Raw genomic sequence first — 15,078 nt, forward strand, 5'->3', positions numbered from 1 at the left:
GTGTTCCTTTTTTTTCTTTTTTTAATTCTTGACACGATGGTCTGGTCATAGTAGATGGGAAAAAGAGATGCCACCAAACTTCACGAGTGAGAGATCAGATTCCCTCTTCTCTGGGAACTGCCGAGGCAGTAGTTTATTTTTGATTCCTCCTGTGACATTTCTGAGTCTTGCTTTGTTGGCTGTGAAAGGAAAAGCATTTCCTCTTCAGAGATATTGGATAGCATGTTCTTCCTTCTTGTGATAATAGTATTAGCTGCCGGCAAGGCTGTTGAGTTCCTTTGTTTTCCCTCAAGATGTTCTGCCCTGAAGCTGATTATTTCTTCCATTAATAAGTTGCCTTTTAGCTCTTCCTGTATATGTCAGGCACTGTATCTTTTAGGTTCCTTCAAATAGGCACTATAAAATAAATGAAGCTAAGAGAGAAATATAACTTATTCAAGAAAATATCCCATGAAAAATAAATTGTCATGTGTCTCTCCCATGTGTCATGGCCCTTCCACCTCACTGGTTCACACAGCAGAGTTGCTGTTGAGGAAAGTGGGCAAGTTTCCTTTCTTCCTCCTCTGGAGCTCAGGGACTATACCTTAACATTTGCTTGGAACTGGGTTTTATAGGTTGATTAAACTGAAGTCTAGTCTACTATCAAATAGCTTTTTGTGGTCTTATAGTCGGCACGCCTTATTGCCTTACCGGATCTTTCACCTTTCTGTTTATCTTACCCCAGGCTGATAGGTTTAATGGGACAGCCTTCAATGCTCTGTCAAAGACCTGGCAAGGAGCTGAGCAAAATGAGCGAAGTCTAAGTCTATCTAATATTTATTAATGTTATGTGAATTTGAACAGATATTGGCTATCATCTGTGTTCAGTTTATCAAATAAAAATCAGAAACTGTTAGGCTATCATGAAAGATATATGACCTGTAGGAACTTGGACAAAGAAAGATGGGCTGAAAGAAACAACACTAGTTAGGTATAGTATATAATTTCTAGAAACACAGTGCCAAAAATTTTATTTTTTAAAAAAAAGTAGGGAAGACTGTTTGGAAAAATTAACCTACATCTTTTCTAAAATATCTAATTTGGAGCATTTCTAATCATAAACTTTAAAATATAAGGAAAACATAACTATATTTGGCAAGCTATAATATATATTTTTTATGTATTGCTCATATCATATATTTATATATTCTTATGTATTTTATGTAATCGTTCCATTATTTGCACCTCTTAAAAGGTAAATTTTAAATATTGGGACATCTGCCATGGTTCAAAAGAAATATTCCAGAAATCCAATTTTTGGAGCGAGGTGCATGCTACTATGCTTGGATGAGATGACAACCCCTCCCCCCCACCGCCGCCTGCCAAGGTCCTGTTAATGCGTAAATATCACCAACCATTCAACATGTTTTTAGGAGTCTTTGAATAAGGCTTAGTAAAGGTACTGATAAATCCAAAGGACTTTGAGTTGGAGTCCTGCCTTTCAGGATCTAAGAATTTAGTTGGAAAAACAAGACATGTTTGCAAATTGCATGACAATTAAAAGCAATACAAGATGTATAACTGAATTATTGTGCGTACACCCGAGACTCACATAGCCCTGACATCAACTATACGTCAGTAATAAAAGTGGATGGCAATGTGAGAAGGCGCCGCTTCTACTGTAACTCACCCTGCATTGACTTCTTCACAAATAATCATTCATTCAACAAGTATCCGTTAAGTATTTATGCTTGTGTGGTCCTTAGGGTTTCTCTCCACAGAGAGTCTAACGGGGAACATGAGACCTCTAAAATTAGTTGTGATACAGAGAGGAAAAGGAGAAGGGCCATGGGAAAGAGAGATAAAAACCTAAGACTCAGAGAAGAAATAACTGATTTCTGTTTGAAGAAAGCAGAAGTAGTGTCGTGTCATCATCGTTAGAGCTTGAAATACACAGGGTTTGGATACAGAAAGGTGGAGGAAAATGTCTTTCAGATAGAAGCCACTATACAGAAATGAAAAGGTGTGGGGGATGTACTGGGTACAGCAAGCCTGATGAGGACAAGGATACATTAAGAGAATTCATGGAAGAAACATTTGCAGAAATATCTGGGGGACTATCTTGGACAAGGATCACATTGACCTTTAGAGTTCATTATAAGTTTTATAGGCACTAGGAAGCCATTTGGGTTTTCCAGGAATAAAATGACGTGTTCAGAGCTATGTTTCAGGAACATTGAACTTGGTGACTCTGTGAGGTCCCATCTAAAACTTTTTCTCAAGTCTATGTAAAGCCTGTATCAGTGGATTCGCTTAAAGCGAAGTCTATAGTAGATGTTTTGGCTGTTCTCGTGTAGACCTGCCCACTTATATTAGATTCTTATTGCTGTAAGTCTAAACCCTAGTGCCCACTTCGAACCTCGGTCATAGAACTTTGCCCTGGATATTCATATGTCTTCCTATGAGGTTAAATGAGAATGTTCTCTCTATCCTCAATACTTTTCTTAAGCAAGTTTTTTGAGCCTAAAAACACCCCAAATCATGTAATTGATCATGTTTCCCTCTTTGTGCTTGCAACAAGGTAATTTAGAGCCAGATGTATACCCTGCTTTAAAAATGTGTAGGGACTTCCGTGATGGTCCAGCGGTTAAGAATCTGCCTTCCAGCACAGGGACAAGAGTTCAGGCCTTGGTCAGGGCAGTAAGACCCCACATGCAGTGAGGCAGCTGAGCCCACATGCCACAGCGAGAGAAAAGCCCCCACACCCAGCAGAAGGTCCTGCATGCCACGGTGAAGACCTGGCCCCGCCAAACAAATAAATACTTTGTAAATAAAATAAAAGAAAGATCCTTTTAAAAACAAACAAAAAAAAATGTGTAAAACCATGGAGCAGGAATTCACCCACTCATCTCATATTTGGCTTTATCTTTCCCACTTTCAGTTTTCTTTTATTCTGTTGTCTTCTCTGACAATGTTAAATTTTATTTTATCCCGTTATGCTTTATAAACATAATCAATCTAAAAGAAGTTGGTACAGATAAATATGTGCTCCAGCTACTTCTCACGTCCTGTAAGCTGGAATCTTTAGAACTAGCATTGACCTCCAATTGCATCCTCAGATTTTGCTTCTGTTTGTGGTCTGCTGCAGAATTTAAATGTCTGGCCATCCATTCCATCTCGCTCAGACTCTGTACTTAGCCTGTTCCGTCACATTTTGAATTGAACCTAGCTTTCATTATCTGGGTTTGTTTCACTGGTAGTGAGGTTTCCGTGGTGGTTCAGTGCAGGAGACGTGGGTTCAATCCCTATGTTAGGAAGATCCCATGGGGAAGGAAATGGCAATCCACTCTGGTATCCTTGCCTTGAGAATTCCATGGACAGAGGAGCCTAGTGAACACCCACTGTTTATATTTTTATTTAAGTATATTAAGTGTATTTTTAAGTATATTAAGCCTCTAGAAACTACCATAATATTGTAACCCAACAATACTTTTATGAAAAATTTAAAAGTATATTAAGCCTCTAGAAACTAACATAATACTGTAACCCAACAATACTTTTATGAAAAATTTAAAATTATTTTAAAGTTAAAAAAGAATAAGAATATTAAGTTCAACATATTGAAATATATAATGATAATAGATCTTAAATCTTTTCATGTTTCAATAACAATATTAATAATAATTTACCATTAACACGGTGCTTTTACCTGTTACTGGTTTAGCAGATCCTTGAAACATAAAAGCTTGATAAATGTCTATGGATGAATGACTAAGTCTGTGAATAAGTGGATGAATGCGTACATTTCACTGAATCCTTAGATTGTACTAATACCTCTGTGGGGCAGTATTATTTCCCACATTACAGATGAGGAGACGGAGACTCACTATCATGATGCCTGACAGAGTTAGGCAGTCAAATTGTTATCCTGACCTCTTTCTCAGCATAGTATAATATCTGATGTATCATTTATCCTGTGTAACCTGTCTATAATATAATTCCATTCTTTCACAAAGCTGTACTTAAAAACACGGAGTCATTTGCCCTGTTCCTCTACTTCTTTTTAGGCACAATCTTAATACTTTTCTTTTGAAAAGTATTTCATTATGAGGCCAACCTAGTTTAGGCTCCCATACTGTAGCTTATTATATCATCCTATAAGCATTTTCTTGAAATGTTCCTTGAAGACCTCTGTAGCCATTCTGATCATACGCATTGATGCTAGGAACAGCAAAGCTAATTAGTTAAATGATGTGCTTACGAGCATGCTAAGTCCCTTCAGCCGTGTCCGACTCTCTGCGAGCCCATGGACTGTAGCCCACCAGGCTCCTCTGTCCATGGGATTCTCCAGGCAAGAATACTGGAGTGGGTTGTTGTGCCTGCTCCAGGGGATCTTCCTGACACAGGGATCAAACCCATATCTCTCCGTCTCCTGCATTGGCAGGCGGGTTCTTTACCACTAGCACCACCTACCTGAATGGTAAATCTTCCAGGAATTTTAAACCGTCTGTTTCTTTTTCTTACCCAATTAAAACTATGTTTGTATTGTAACCCTGCCATTCCTTCAAAGGTTGATTCACTTTAACTGATATTTGAACACCCATAATTTTTCATGAGCAGCAGACCAATGGGCCAAGTAAGATTTCTGTAGTTTCTAGTATGGGAATCTTTAAGAAGACTGCAAGGAAGCGGCTGTTTCACGGATTTAGGTGTGATTTCTGTCCTTCAAGAGTAAGAAATTATTAGTTGTTAAATGGTATGATATGTATTATTAGGGACCACTGGAAACATGCAGTAATTACTAATATTATATACTATGGGAGGAGTTATTTTAATTGTCGTACCCTGTAAAGAGATTTGATAATATATATTCACACTTTTAACATGTCATGTATTCATTCCATGCAGCCAGAATTATAATGTTTGACTATGTTATTTGGCTTAGCAGTCTCTGCTGGAGTTCACATTGTAGATGAAAGATAGTCCCTACGTTTCCTATTCTCTTTTAATACGTGCATTTATATTAATAGCATGATTTAATACATCACTTCAAAATTATATTGCACTTTGAACTGCATTTAGTCAAAAATTGACATCTTATGTGCGCAGAACCATAATAAGTTTAGCATTAAATTAAGGAGTCATCTGTCTGTTGGCTAAAATGTAGTGTTTGTGAATTCTGGCATGTCCAAAGCTAGGTAATGAGATTGAGATGTGGGTCTCAGATGTTGCATTCATTTGTGCATTTTAACTTATGGCTTATTAGCTTGAGGGAGTTTTTTGCCCAGCGACAGCCTACTGTTGTATTTATATTTTGAAGTTGCTGGATCCGTTAGGATTCTGGTTGGTAACAAAATATTCGTACCACTGACATAGTGACATGAATCATTGTGGTCACCTATGACTTACTCCAAAATGTACTTCTACTGCGTACTATGAAATTGGAAAATCTGTTCTGTGTGTGTTCTAAGGGATGTAACGGTCATTAAGTATATGAGTCTTCTGACGTTGTAATCAGCTGTGATTCAGTCTGTTAAATATCCATGAAACAACATCTGCTTCACAGAGTGACCTTCTGCTAAAGAATACTTAGCGTCTATTAGTAGATCACAGTGCAGATCTGCCTTATTTGAAATGCACTAAACTAGAGTAGTCGACTACTGTTTAGCAACGAGCTTGTAATAATTTATCGCAGTTAAATAAAGCTTAAAAAAACTCCATTAAATAATTATAGGGATTATATGCATTTCCAAAACCTTTGTGTTCTACTGAAATTACCCATTTAATTTCAGGGTTGGTTTGTTTAAAAAAAAAAAGCTGAAATGTAAAGGCGCATTAGGGGAGCTGTCAGATGCTGTTTTCTGTAGGTGTTAATAAAACCAGATGAAAAAAAAAAAATCTGAAACAAATTGAAACCAAAAGCAATTTTACCATCTGTTGTAGATTAATTAGAACTTTGAGTATCAAGGGTAAACTTGCTCTTAGAGAATGTCACTGAACACCCGCCTAATAGAATAATATGCAAATATATTAGGTAATGGATTTCTGTGCCGTTTTTAATGCTAATGGATCTATGGTGGGTCCCCAAGAAATTGGTAGTGTGTATAAATGTGTATGTACACATACACATATGTATAATGAGTTTCCTTTTCTTTTTTTCAGAGCAACCTGCAAACAACCAAGGCCAGTCCACCCTCCAGCCTTTGCCACCTTCCCATAAGCAGCACTCCGCACAGCATCATCCATCCATCACTTCTCTCAATAGGAATTCCCTGACCAATAGAAGGAACCAGAGTCCGGCCCCGCCGGCTGCTTTGCCCGCCGAGCTGCAAACCACACCCGAGTCCGTCCAGCTGCAGGACAGCTGGGTCCTTGGCAGTAATGTACCACTGGAAAGCAGGTGAGTCCTGAAGGGGAGACTTGCGGAGGATTTGTTCAGACCACGCAGTGTACCTGCTTGGAGAATGCATGTTTGACAGCAGTCAACAAACCGTGTTTTTTTTAGCATCTGAAATGGGAAGATAGCTGGTCCAACCCTTTCCTCAGTAAGAGAGATTTACTTTTTTTTTTTTAATTGGGGTACAGTTGCTTACAGTATTGTGTTAATTTCCACTGTACAGTGAAGTCCATCAGGTGTATGTATGTGTGTATTTGTGTACATCCCCTCCCTCTTGAGCCTTCCTGCCCACCCCCGTCCCACCCCGCTAGGTCACCACAGAGCCCCAGGCTGAGCTCCCCGTGCCATAGAGCAGGCTCCCACTTGCTGTCTGGTTTACACACTAGTGTATACATGTCAGCCTAACCTCCCAATTCATCCCTCCCTTCTCCTCTCCCCCCGTTATGTCCACATGTCCGTTCTCTGTGTCCGCGTCTCTATTCCTACCCTGCTGTTAGGATCATCTGCACCATTTTTCCAGATTCTGCATATATGAGTTAATATACAATATTTGCTTTTCTCTTTCAGACTTCACTCTGTATGACAGACTCTAGGTCCATCTACATCACTACAAACACCCAATTTCATTCCTTTTTAGGGCTGAGTAATATTCCTTTCTGTGACATCTTCTTTATCCATTCATTTGTCAATGGACATTTAGGTCGCTATTATAAATAGCGCTGTGGTGATCACCAGCGTGCATCATTATTGGGTTATGGTCTTCTCAGGGTATATGCCCGTAGTGGGATTGCTGGATCATATGGTAGGTCTATATTTAGTTTGTTAAGGAGCCTCCGTACTGTTCTGCAGAGTGGCTGTACCAATTTAAAAACAGTGTGAGAGGGTTTCCTTTTCTCCACACTGTTTGTCTTCTCTAGAAACAGGGCCACATTATTGGTGCTCTTTTGGTTGTTGGGGCAGTGCACTTTGCCATCCTTTTCCCACTTTGTAGTCTATGAGAGATAAGTAAAAAGGGCTTCAGTGAAACTTCTCCTTGCTACCAATATTTTTCTTATCTGCAGATTCTCAGATTCTCAGGCATGTGGGGAAAAGGGGATAGAGATACAAGGGTGATTATTCTCAGTCCCAGGATGCAGTGATTATATTGTGCATCTACTGGGTTCTAGATGCCCCTGATTCTCATAGGCCCCATTATGTCCACTGCGTCCTAAAATCATAGTGGACTCCCACAGATGATGCTTCAGCATGAGTCAGCTGACCATTTGCTAAGGATATTTTAGTTTCTTACAATGTGAGGGAGATTTCAAGTTCCTTCCAGCATTATTCCCATTCGTGCCTAGACCATGCTATTAGGAAAAGCTTCCTTATGATGAACTGAAGTTCTGTTCCTGAAACTCCCTTCCTCCGGTAGTCATCGTGCAGTTGGGAATGTGTAATTCCACAAAATGTTTTGCCCCATCTCTACACCACGGCCCATGGGCCCCTCTTGGTCTTCCCTTCCAGAACTTCACCAGCTTGGTGCTTTTTCTCCAGCACATGCTGATGTTTCCATGAGGTTCTTAACAAGCACGAGTTCTAGCACAGCTTGGCCCGCAGTTAGCAACCTGCTCACACAAGAATATTGACCAGCCAGAGCTATTTCGAGCTAATCCATTTCATTTTTCAAATATCTCCAAGCACAAAAAATCTTATCTTCTTCCTTTGGTCAGGACCTCAACAGTCAGCATCTCCTTAGAAGTATGTATCACACAAGCAAAGGCGGTGGTGTCTTACCTCACGGGTCTCCTACTGGCAGCTTTGCAGCGCAGTTCCCCTAAAACTCCTGTTAGTGTTTATTTTTTCCCAGCCCTAAGCTTCTAGTAGCATCAGAGAAAAAACTCATCTCCACATAGAGCCAGAAACCAGAGGATGCTGAACCTCCTGGGAGAATGTTCCCCCAAGTGCCCCGCCCTGTGGAGCCCCTAGCTAATGTCAGCTTAAAAACACACACACACACAAATAATGATTTACTTATTTATTTTTGGTCGCACTGGAAACTGGTTGTTGTCTCAGGGCTTCCTCTGGTTGTGGTACATGGGCTTCTCATCACAGCAGCATCTCTCATTGCAGAACACTGGTTCTAGGGTGTGTGGGCTTCAATAGTTGCTGCATGTGGGTAAATAGCTGTGGCTCCCAGGCACATCTAGAGCTGTGTCTCTTAGGCTCAGCTGCTCTGAGGCATGTGGGATCTTCCCGGATCAGGGATGACCCTGTGTCCCCTGCATTGGCATGTGGATTCTTAAGCATTGGACTACCAGGGAAACCCTAAAAGTCAGCATTTGCATTAGCTCCTGAATGAAAAAGTGGGTCTCACAGTGAATAAACTGCTGTTTTTTGCCATTAATTGTGTGACCTAAAGCAGTTCTACCCTGAGGATGAGCAAGCAGGAGGTGCTCACAGTTAGTTGTCAACAATACAAATCTTTCTGCTTTTTCCTTTTACTCTTGAACTAAGAACAGGTTCAAAAAGAACCCTTTTTGTCTGTAGTGTCAGCCAAGAGTAGCTGGGTTTTATCATTTATTTTGTATTATTGAGCACTCTTCCTGGAGCAATTAGGAAGAGAGTACAGAAGAAGTAGGCAAGCGGCAGATTTCTTCGCTTAAAGACAAAAAGTCATGTGCACATATTTTTTTCTTCCTGAGGTTATTAGCACAGTGTCATTTAAATTTACCCAGTGTCATTAATTAGCACACACTAAACAACTAATCAACACTGATTCACTGTTGTCATTTGGAAAAAAATAATTTATTAGGAAAAAAGTAATTTTCTAGCTGAGACATCAAATTGAATATGGATAATTGCATTGTAGTTGACAATAAGTGTCTTGACAAATATTTATGAAATGTGACAAGTTAGGTCATCAGAAATGTGTTTAATTGGGGGGATGTGGTAGTTAGCCACAAAAGCCTCAAAAACTGGTGATAGGAAAGATGGTATTCCTTGAAGCCATACCTTTTTTATTTTTTTCCAGTTAATTAGTTTGTTTATTTTTGGCTACTCTGTACTTCGTTGCTGTGCTTGGGCTTTTTCTGGTTATGGTGTGTGAGCGTCTCAGTTGCCGTGGCTTCTCTTGTTGCAGAGCACAGTCTCTGGAACATGAGCCTCAATCACTGCAGCTCCTGGGCTCCAGAGAACCAGCTGAGTAGTGTGGTCCACGGGCTTAGTTGCTCTGCAGCATGTGAGATCTTCCTGGATGAGGGACTGAACCCATGTCCCTTGCATTGGCAGGCATGTTCTTAATCCCTGACCTCCAGGGAAGTCCTGAAGGCTTAATTTGAAGTACAGATATCTGGGGTCATTGGAGGGAAATATACGGTGTGTTCTTGTTATTCCTCATATTGTACTAATGAATATTTGTTGTTGGTGAGGGAGAAAAGTGGCTCTTTAGAAGAGAACCCTTGGTTGCTATATGTGAAATTGTAACTGATTTCTCCAAATTCAGGCCATATAAGAAATCACTCTCAGAGCAATTTCAAAGCCTGTGCCATTTGAAATTCCATTTCAAAGCAGCACTGCTCATGAACCATCAATGGAATTACATTTTATAGTTTATGAATTGACAAAGGAAGAAAATCTACTAGTTGATATTCTCAGACACATATATAGAAAGTATAATGAATCTAGGCAGTGTACATCATGCTAAAATATTTTAATCTGTAGTAGGGTTTTGTTTGCTTCTTCTCCTTTTCCAATGTTCACACCTTATAATATTACTGATCAAAAGAAATGGCATTTCAACTTGGAGGCACTCAGTGAATCCACCTAAGCGGTGGTGAGGAAATTTCACACCATACTGACACAGGGCCACTGTGGTTTCTTTAATAGTCTCACTTGGTTGGAACTCTTGAGGTGAAGAACCAGGCTTATTTATCATTGATTTTTCCTTTTTTAGTTAAGGTTCCCTATTGAGTATGATTCTCAGTTTCAACTATATTAACAACTTCATCCAGACTTGTGTCTGCCTTTAACTATTTTTTTAATCTAGTGTAGAGTTTCATCTGTGGCAATTATTGCTACTCATGCATAGACTTATCTTACTGATTGTCACTTTCCTAAAACTGTCATTTAAAAGATATTAGCTATAAAGATTGAAATTCAGTTCTGTGTAGATTAAGAACCTCTATTTTTTTCTCTTTGTCTCTTCCCGTTTTCTCCTTTCATCACATACTGATAATAGTTGGCAACAAGTGGCATGTAATAATCCATTAAAATCTCAGTAATTCACATCTAAGCTTGATACAGAAGACATACAAGACATGTCCTGTCTGTTTCAATATAGCTTTCATTTTGATTTATTAAAAAGCATTTTTTCCACCAGCAGTTTCTTGCTTCCGTAAAAGTGTTTCTTTCCTCTTGCTAATGAATTTAACATTTGCTGCTGCTGGAGACAATCAACAGTATTGTGTCCTGTACATTTCTACCCAATAAACGGAATAGCTCTGGTCTCCCATCTCCAGTGAGTTTTCAGATCTAGAGTCATATCAAGATGCAAACAATTATTTGCCATTTATGCGTCTATTCTTCTTACGTTATCATCACCTAGAAATAACAGTCGGGGCGTGGATAGAACACCAATACTTGCTTAGATTTTTCCTGACGACTCTTTTCCTTGGAGCTCAGTATTTCTTGTCTTTTGTATAATTCATTTTTAGGGCATCTGATAGCCTGTAGCTCATCCTTTGTTTATTTTATACTTCAGCTGCTTCAGTACATAATAATAGCTGCTACCAGAATATAGAGCAGCTGAAGAAAAGCTTGCACTTGACTCTGGATAGCAGGGGTACTTAAAGGTGCAGTACAGAGACACTCACTGAGAAGCCTGACCTTTAGCAGTTGTAAAGTTAATTGCCTGCAAGTTCCTCATTTATATATGTGAATTAAGTAGCTTAGTAGTTACCTATTAGATGGTAACCAAGTGGTTCATGTGTAGCTATTTAATAAAAGATTTATTAAAGTCTTCTTTTATTATGAAATCTACTTTGGCATGGATAGCTCATTAGTTATGTTCCCATAGCTTTTTACCTTGTAGCTCAGTAATGTTTTGCTAATTATTAATGTATGAAAACGCATATTCAATTACCTTTTTATTACTGCATTTTTAATTTAAATATCGAGATGTCTTGGGCTGCTTAAATGGGAAATCAATGGGTATATCTTTAAAAAAAAATATGTAAACAGAAGTATGGTGTACTAAAGTAAGATATTTTCCTTTTTTATCTTCACTGTAAGTGGTTCTAAGGAAAAGGGAAGACAACCAGGTCTGAGTTAGCCTTGGCTATTAGAAATCTAGGCAGCAGCATCCATACTGTCTGTTCAGTGCCAGGGGAAAGCCTTCCCAGTTGAAAAATTGTACCTCCACCTACAAGCTGATAACCAGCTCCCTTTAACAAGATAGTAGGTAGTAAGATTCTGCTTCATTAAAGACACAGCTTTAAGTGAAATATGGCTGGGAAGGTAATCCATTGACTTAATTTTACTAATTGATGCCATATCCTTTTTTTAATTGCAATTTTTTGTTTACTTTCTAATCCTATTTTTTATTGGAGTCTAACTGTTAAAGATATTTTGAGGAAACCCAAGAACACCTGTGGGAAAAGAGAAAACCACAAAATATGGTAACAAGAGGTAACAATGAAAAAGCTCAGGTTTCAGAACATAAACTTCAGCCTCCGCTAAGAAATTCTTTGAGAGTCTCACCATCTCTGTGTTTTTTTTTTTTATTATTATTGTTTTGTTTGTTTTTACAAACACCCTGCAAACTCATCTAAAGTTGCATATTAGTGAGTAGTCAAAATCGAAGGGATTCCAAGATCTCTTGAAGTACTTTATCTTTAATAACTTTTGTTATTTGCTAAAAGGCCCATAGAGGGATGTGTGTGTCCAGTTGTAAGAGTCGTAGAAAGACAGAGGCGGACAGAGGTGTGATACTAGAAGATTTCCTAGGAGGTGTTTGTATTTAAGACTTGTCTCGATGTACCGGAAGTGGGGTCTGGCTGCTCACAGTTCAAAAGCCATTGAAGAGGCCAGGTTCATGGAAAGGAAAGTTTGCTTTATTTTGGATGCCAGCCACCGAGGTGAGGGCAATCTCCTGTCCAAAGTCCCCCTCCTCCTGTCAATCAATGGGCAAGAGCTTTTATAGGCTGAGGGAGGGGGCTGCATGCAGAATAGCGCAGTCATCTCTGACCACCATCTTGAGATTGGTCATCAGTGGGCTGGTCAGTGTCATCTTGATTATTTTAGGTACAGCTAGTCTTCAGTTCCCTGGAGAAGGAAATGGCAACCCACTCCAGTGTTCTTGCCTGGAGAATCCCAGGGACGGGGGGCCTGGTGGGCTGCCGTCTATGGGGTCGCACAGAGTCGGACACGACTGAAGCGACTTAGCGGCAGCAGCAGCAATCTTCAGTTCCATGGGTGGTTTGTTTCCATTTCCTTGAAGCCAGTTCTCAGAATTGTGGCAGCTTATGTCATGGTTACTGCCTGGCCATCATGTCATTACCTTCTCCATCTGGTTAGGGTTTCAGCATCTATAAGACAGCTCACAGGATATGGCTCAGCATATAATATATAGCCCTTGAGGAGGAACTAAAGGTCCTTGGCTCTGTTTGTTGACTAAACTATTATTATTTGGTCTCCTTTGGCTGTTTTCCTTTGTTTCTGCATGTTCTCACTTCTCCGATTAAACTTATTCTTTGGCTAAAGTTTTTCCACAGACAAAAGGCAGGCTGAGGACCTGGGACATTTCATCCATTTGTAGCTTAAAAATGTGTCTCAATGAGAGGAGGATAACTCCAGAAGCTGCTATACTCTTAGTTAAGTGCCTGTGTTCTATCATAACCATATAATTTATCGTCCAGTCAGGACAGTATAAGCGTGACAGAAGACACAAGAACGACAGGCATAAACTGAGGCTGCTCTTGGCAAAGAGGCATATGGTACCCCGACTAAGTTTTATTCCCAAGAGTAAACTTCCTTTTTAAGTTCAAATTATTTTATACATAAGGTAAATAGTAACACAGGAAGTAAAAGAGGCAGTAAGAAGGCGGCCATTAGTGGAATACATGTGTGATTCCTACTTTGAGATTTTCTAGTTTTTATTGCCAATTTGTAGCAAATATTTAACCCTTCCCAGAAAAAACTTCTGTTGGCCTCTAAAATATGTAATTCCTAGAATGATATGTAAAATAGTCATCTTTCTTTTCTTCTTGCAATATCCAGAGAACAAGAGGGGGCATATATTAAATCAGTGTACTGAATGGCTTTATTGTCCAAAAAGTTCAGATTTAATTTCTTAAATGTCAGATGTTAAAGGTAAATCCTATTAACTAAAAATATTAAAGAGAAACTTTGATCCTGAATTTACTCAAAGTATGGACATCCGTGTCTCTCCAGTAGCATTATAATTTGGTTTCTGAAACTATTCTGTTATGTTGAAGGAGATCTTATTCTAAAGTGTGAGATAAAGATTCATAGATGACTTCTAAGATAAGTGAAAGTAAAAGCATAATTTTTAAATGTGAGATTACTACTAACCAGTTGTAATGCCATAGCCTCAAATAGGTTGTTTAGCAGGCATCATGCCAATAATTAAAATGAGAAAGTAGGCTGTGGAATAATTATAGCTTTAAAATTTTGACTCTCAGGAGGGCTTACTGATATATATTTAAAGATCTAGTAGATATATAAACGCAGTTTAGCATCATGAGACAAACACGAGCTTTGCAGTCAGACCTTATTTTTAATCCTAGATCCATTATTTAAACTAACTATATAATAATCTATAAATTATTTAAATCTGAGGTCAGTTTCCAATGCAATAATAATATCACCTCAAAAATCTTGTATTAAATGAAATAATGTAAGCAAAGTCCCTAGAACATGATAGGTGCTTCATAAATGCTTTTTAATTTGACCAGATAATAACAACCATTGCATAGGATAAGATAACCTAATTGGTTAAGAGTTGAGCAAATATCTTTTATCATAAAGTAGCTCTCTTCTCTCCAGAAACGACAAACATATGTTTTAACTGGAGTATTTACGTCTAATTTATATTTATGTGTGAGGTAGTCTAAGCCTAAACCATAGTTTTACCGGAATAAAATCTCTTGGTTTTTTTCACTATTCCTGTCATTCAGCAAAAAGAAGGTAAATTTATGCAGATGGGAACCCCAAGTCTGTTCATTTTGTTCTTGAGAAGAAAAAAGAAATCTTCAAATTATAATGAAAGGCAACTATTCGTATCCCTGAAACATTTAATTAACTAAAGTAATAAATGTTTGGAATGAATCCATAAAAACCTTGATAGTTGCATTGTCTTCACATCAGTCAGAAGTGAGACCCCAGTTGTGTTTTAAAGCTTTTAAAGCTTTAGGTATCTTTTGAGTATGATGAAGTTACTGTACAATAGAGGAGGAGTGTTATTTTGTTTAACTGAGGTGAACCAGTTTTTTTTAATAGCAATTAAGATACCAAGAAAGTACGCATTAATCATTTGCTAAAGCCCTTAAATGACTTTTTGAAAGCATAATTCCCTCCATTTGCAAATACTGTGTACTCTTGATAATGTCTGGTTTTGGATAACCAGCAATCTGTATAAAATATTCATATATGATAACCTTAATTTCCACGGTACCTAGGGAAATGAATTCTTAATTACTTCTAAC

At 38.6% G+C, this 15,078-nt stretch overlaps 1 protein-coding gene across 7 annotated transcripts in view; it reads left to right on the top strand.

Moving 5' to 3' along the window:
- The window catches only part of TENM3 (teneurin transmembrane protein 3), a 614,750-nt gene that overhangs the window by 425,620 nt on the left and 174,052 nt on the right, over positions 1-15,078 (top strand). For all 7 annotated transcript variants that reach the window (XM_043893315.1, XM_043893317.1, XM_043893319.1 and 4 more), the window contains one exon: positions 6,142-6,379. In XM_043893315.1, the coding sequence (XP_043749250.1) occupies positions 6,142-6,379 (238 nt within the window). The remainder of the gene's footprint in view (positions 1-6,141; positions 6,380-15,078) is intronic.

Source organism: Cervus elaphus, chromosome 32, assembly GCF_910594005.1.
Source record: "Cervus elaphus chromosome 32, mCerEla1.1, whole genome shotgun sequence".
Taxonomy (NCBI): domain Eukaryota; kingdom Metazoa; phylum Chordata; class Mammalia; order Artiodactyla; family Cervidae; genus Cervus; species Cervus elaphus.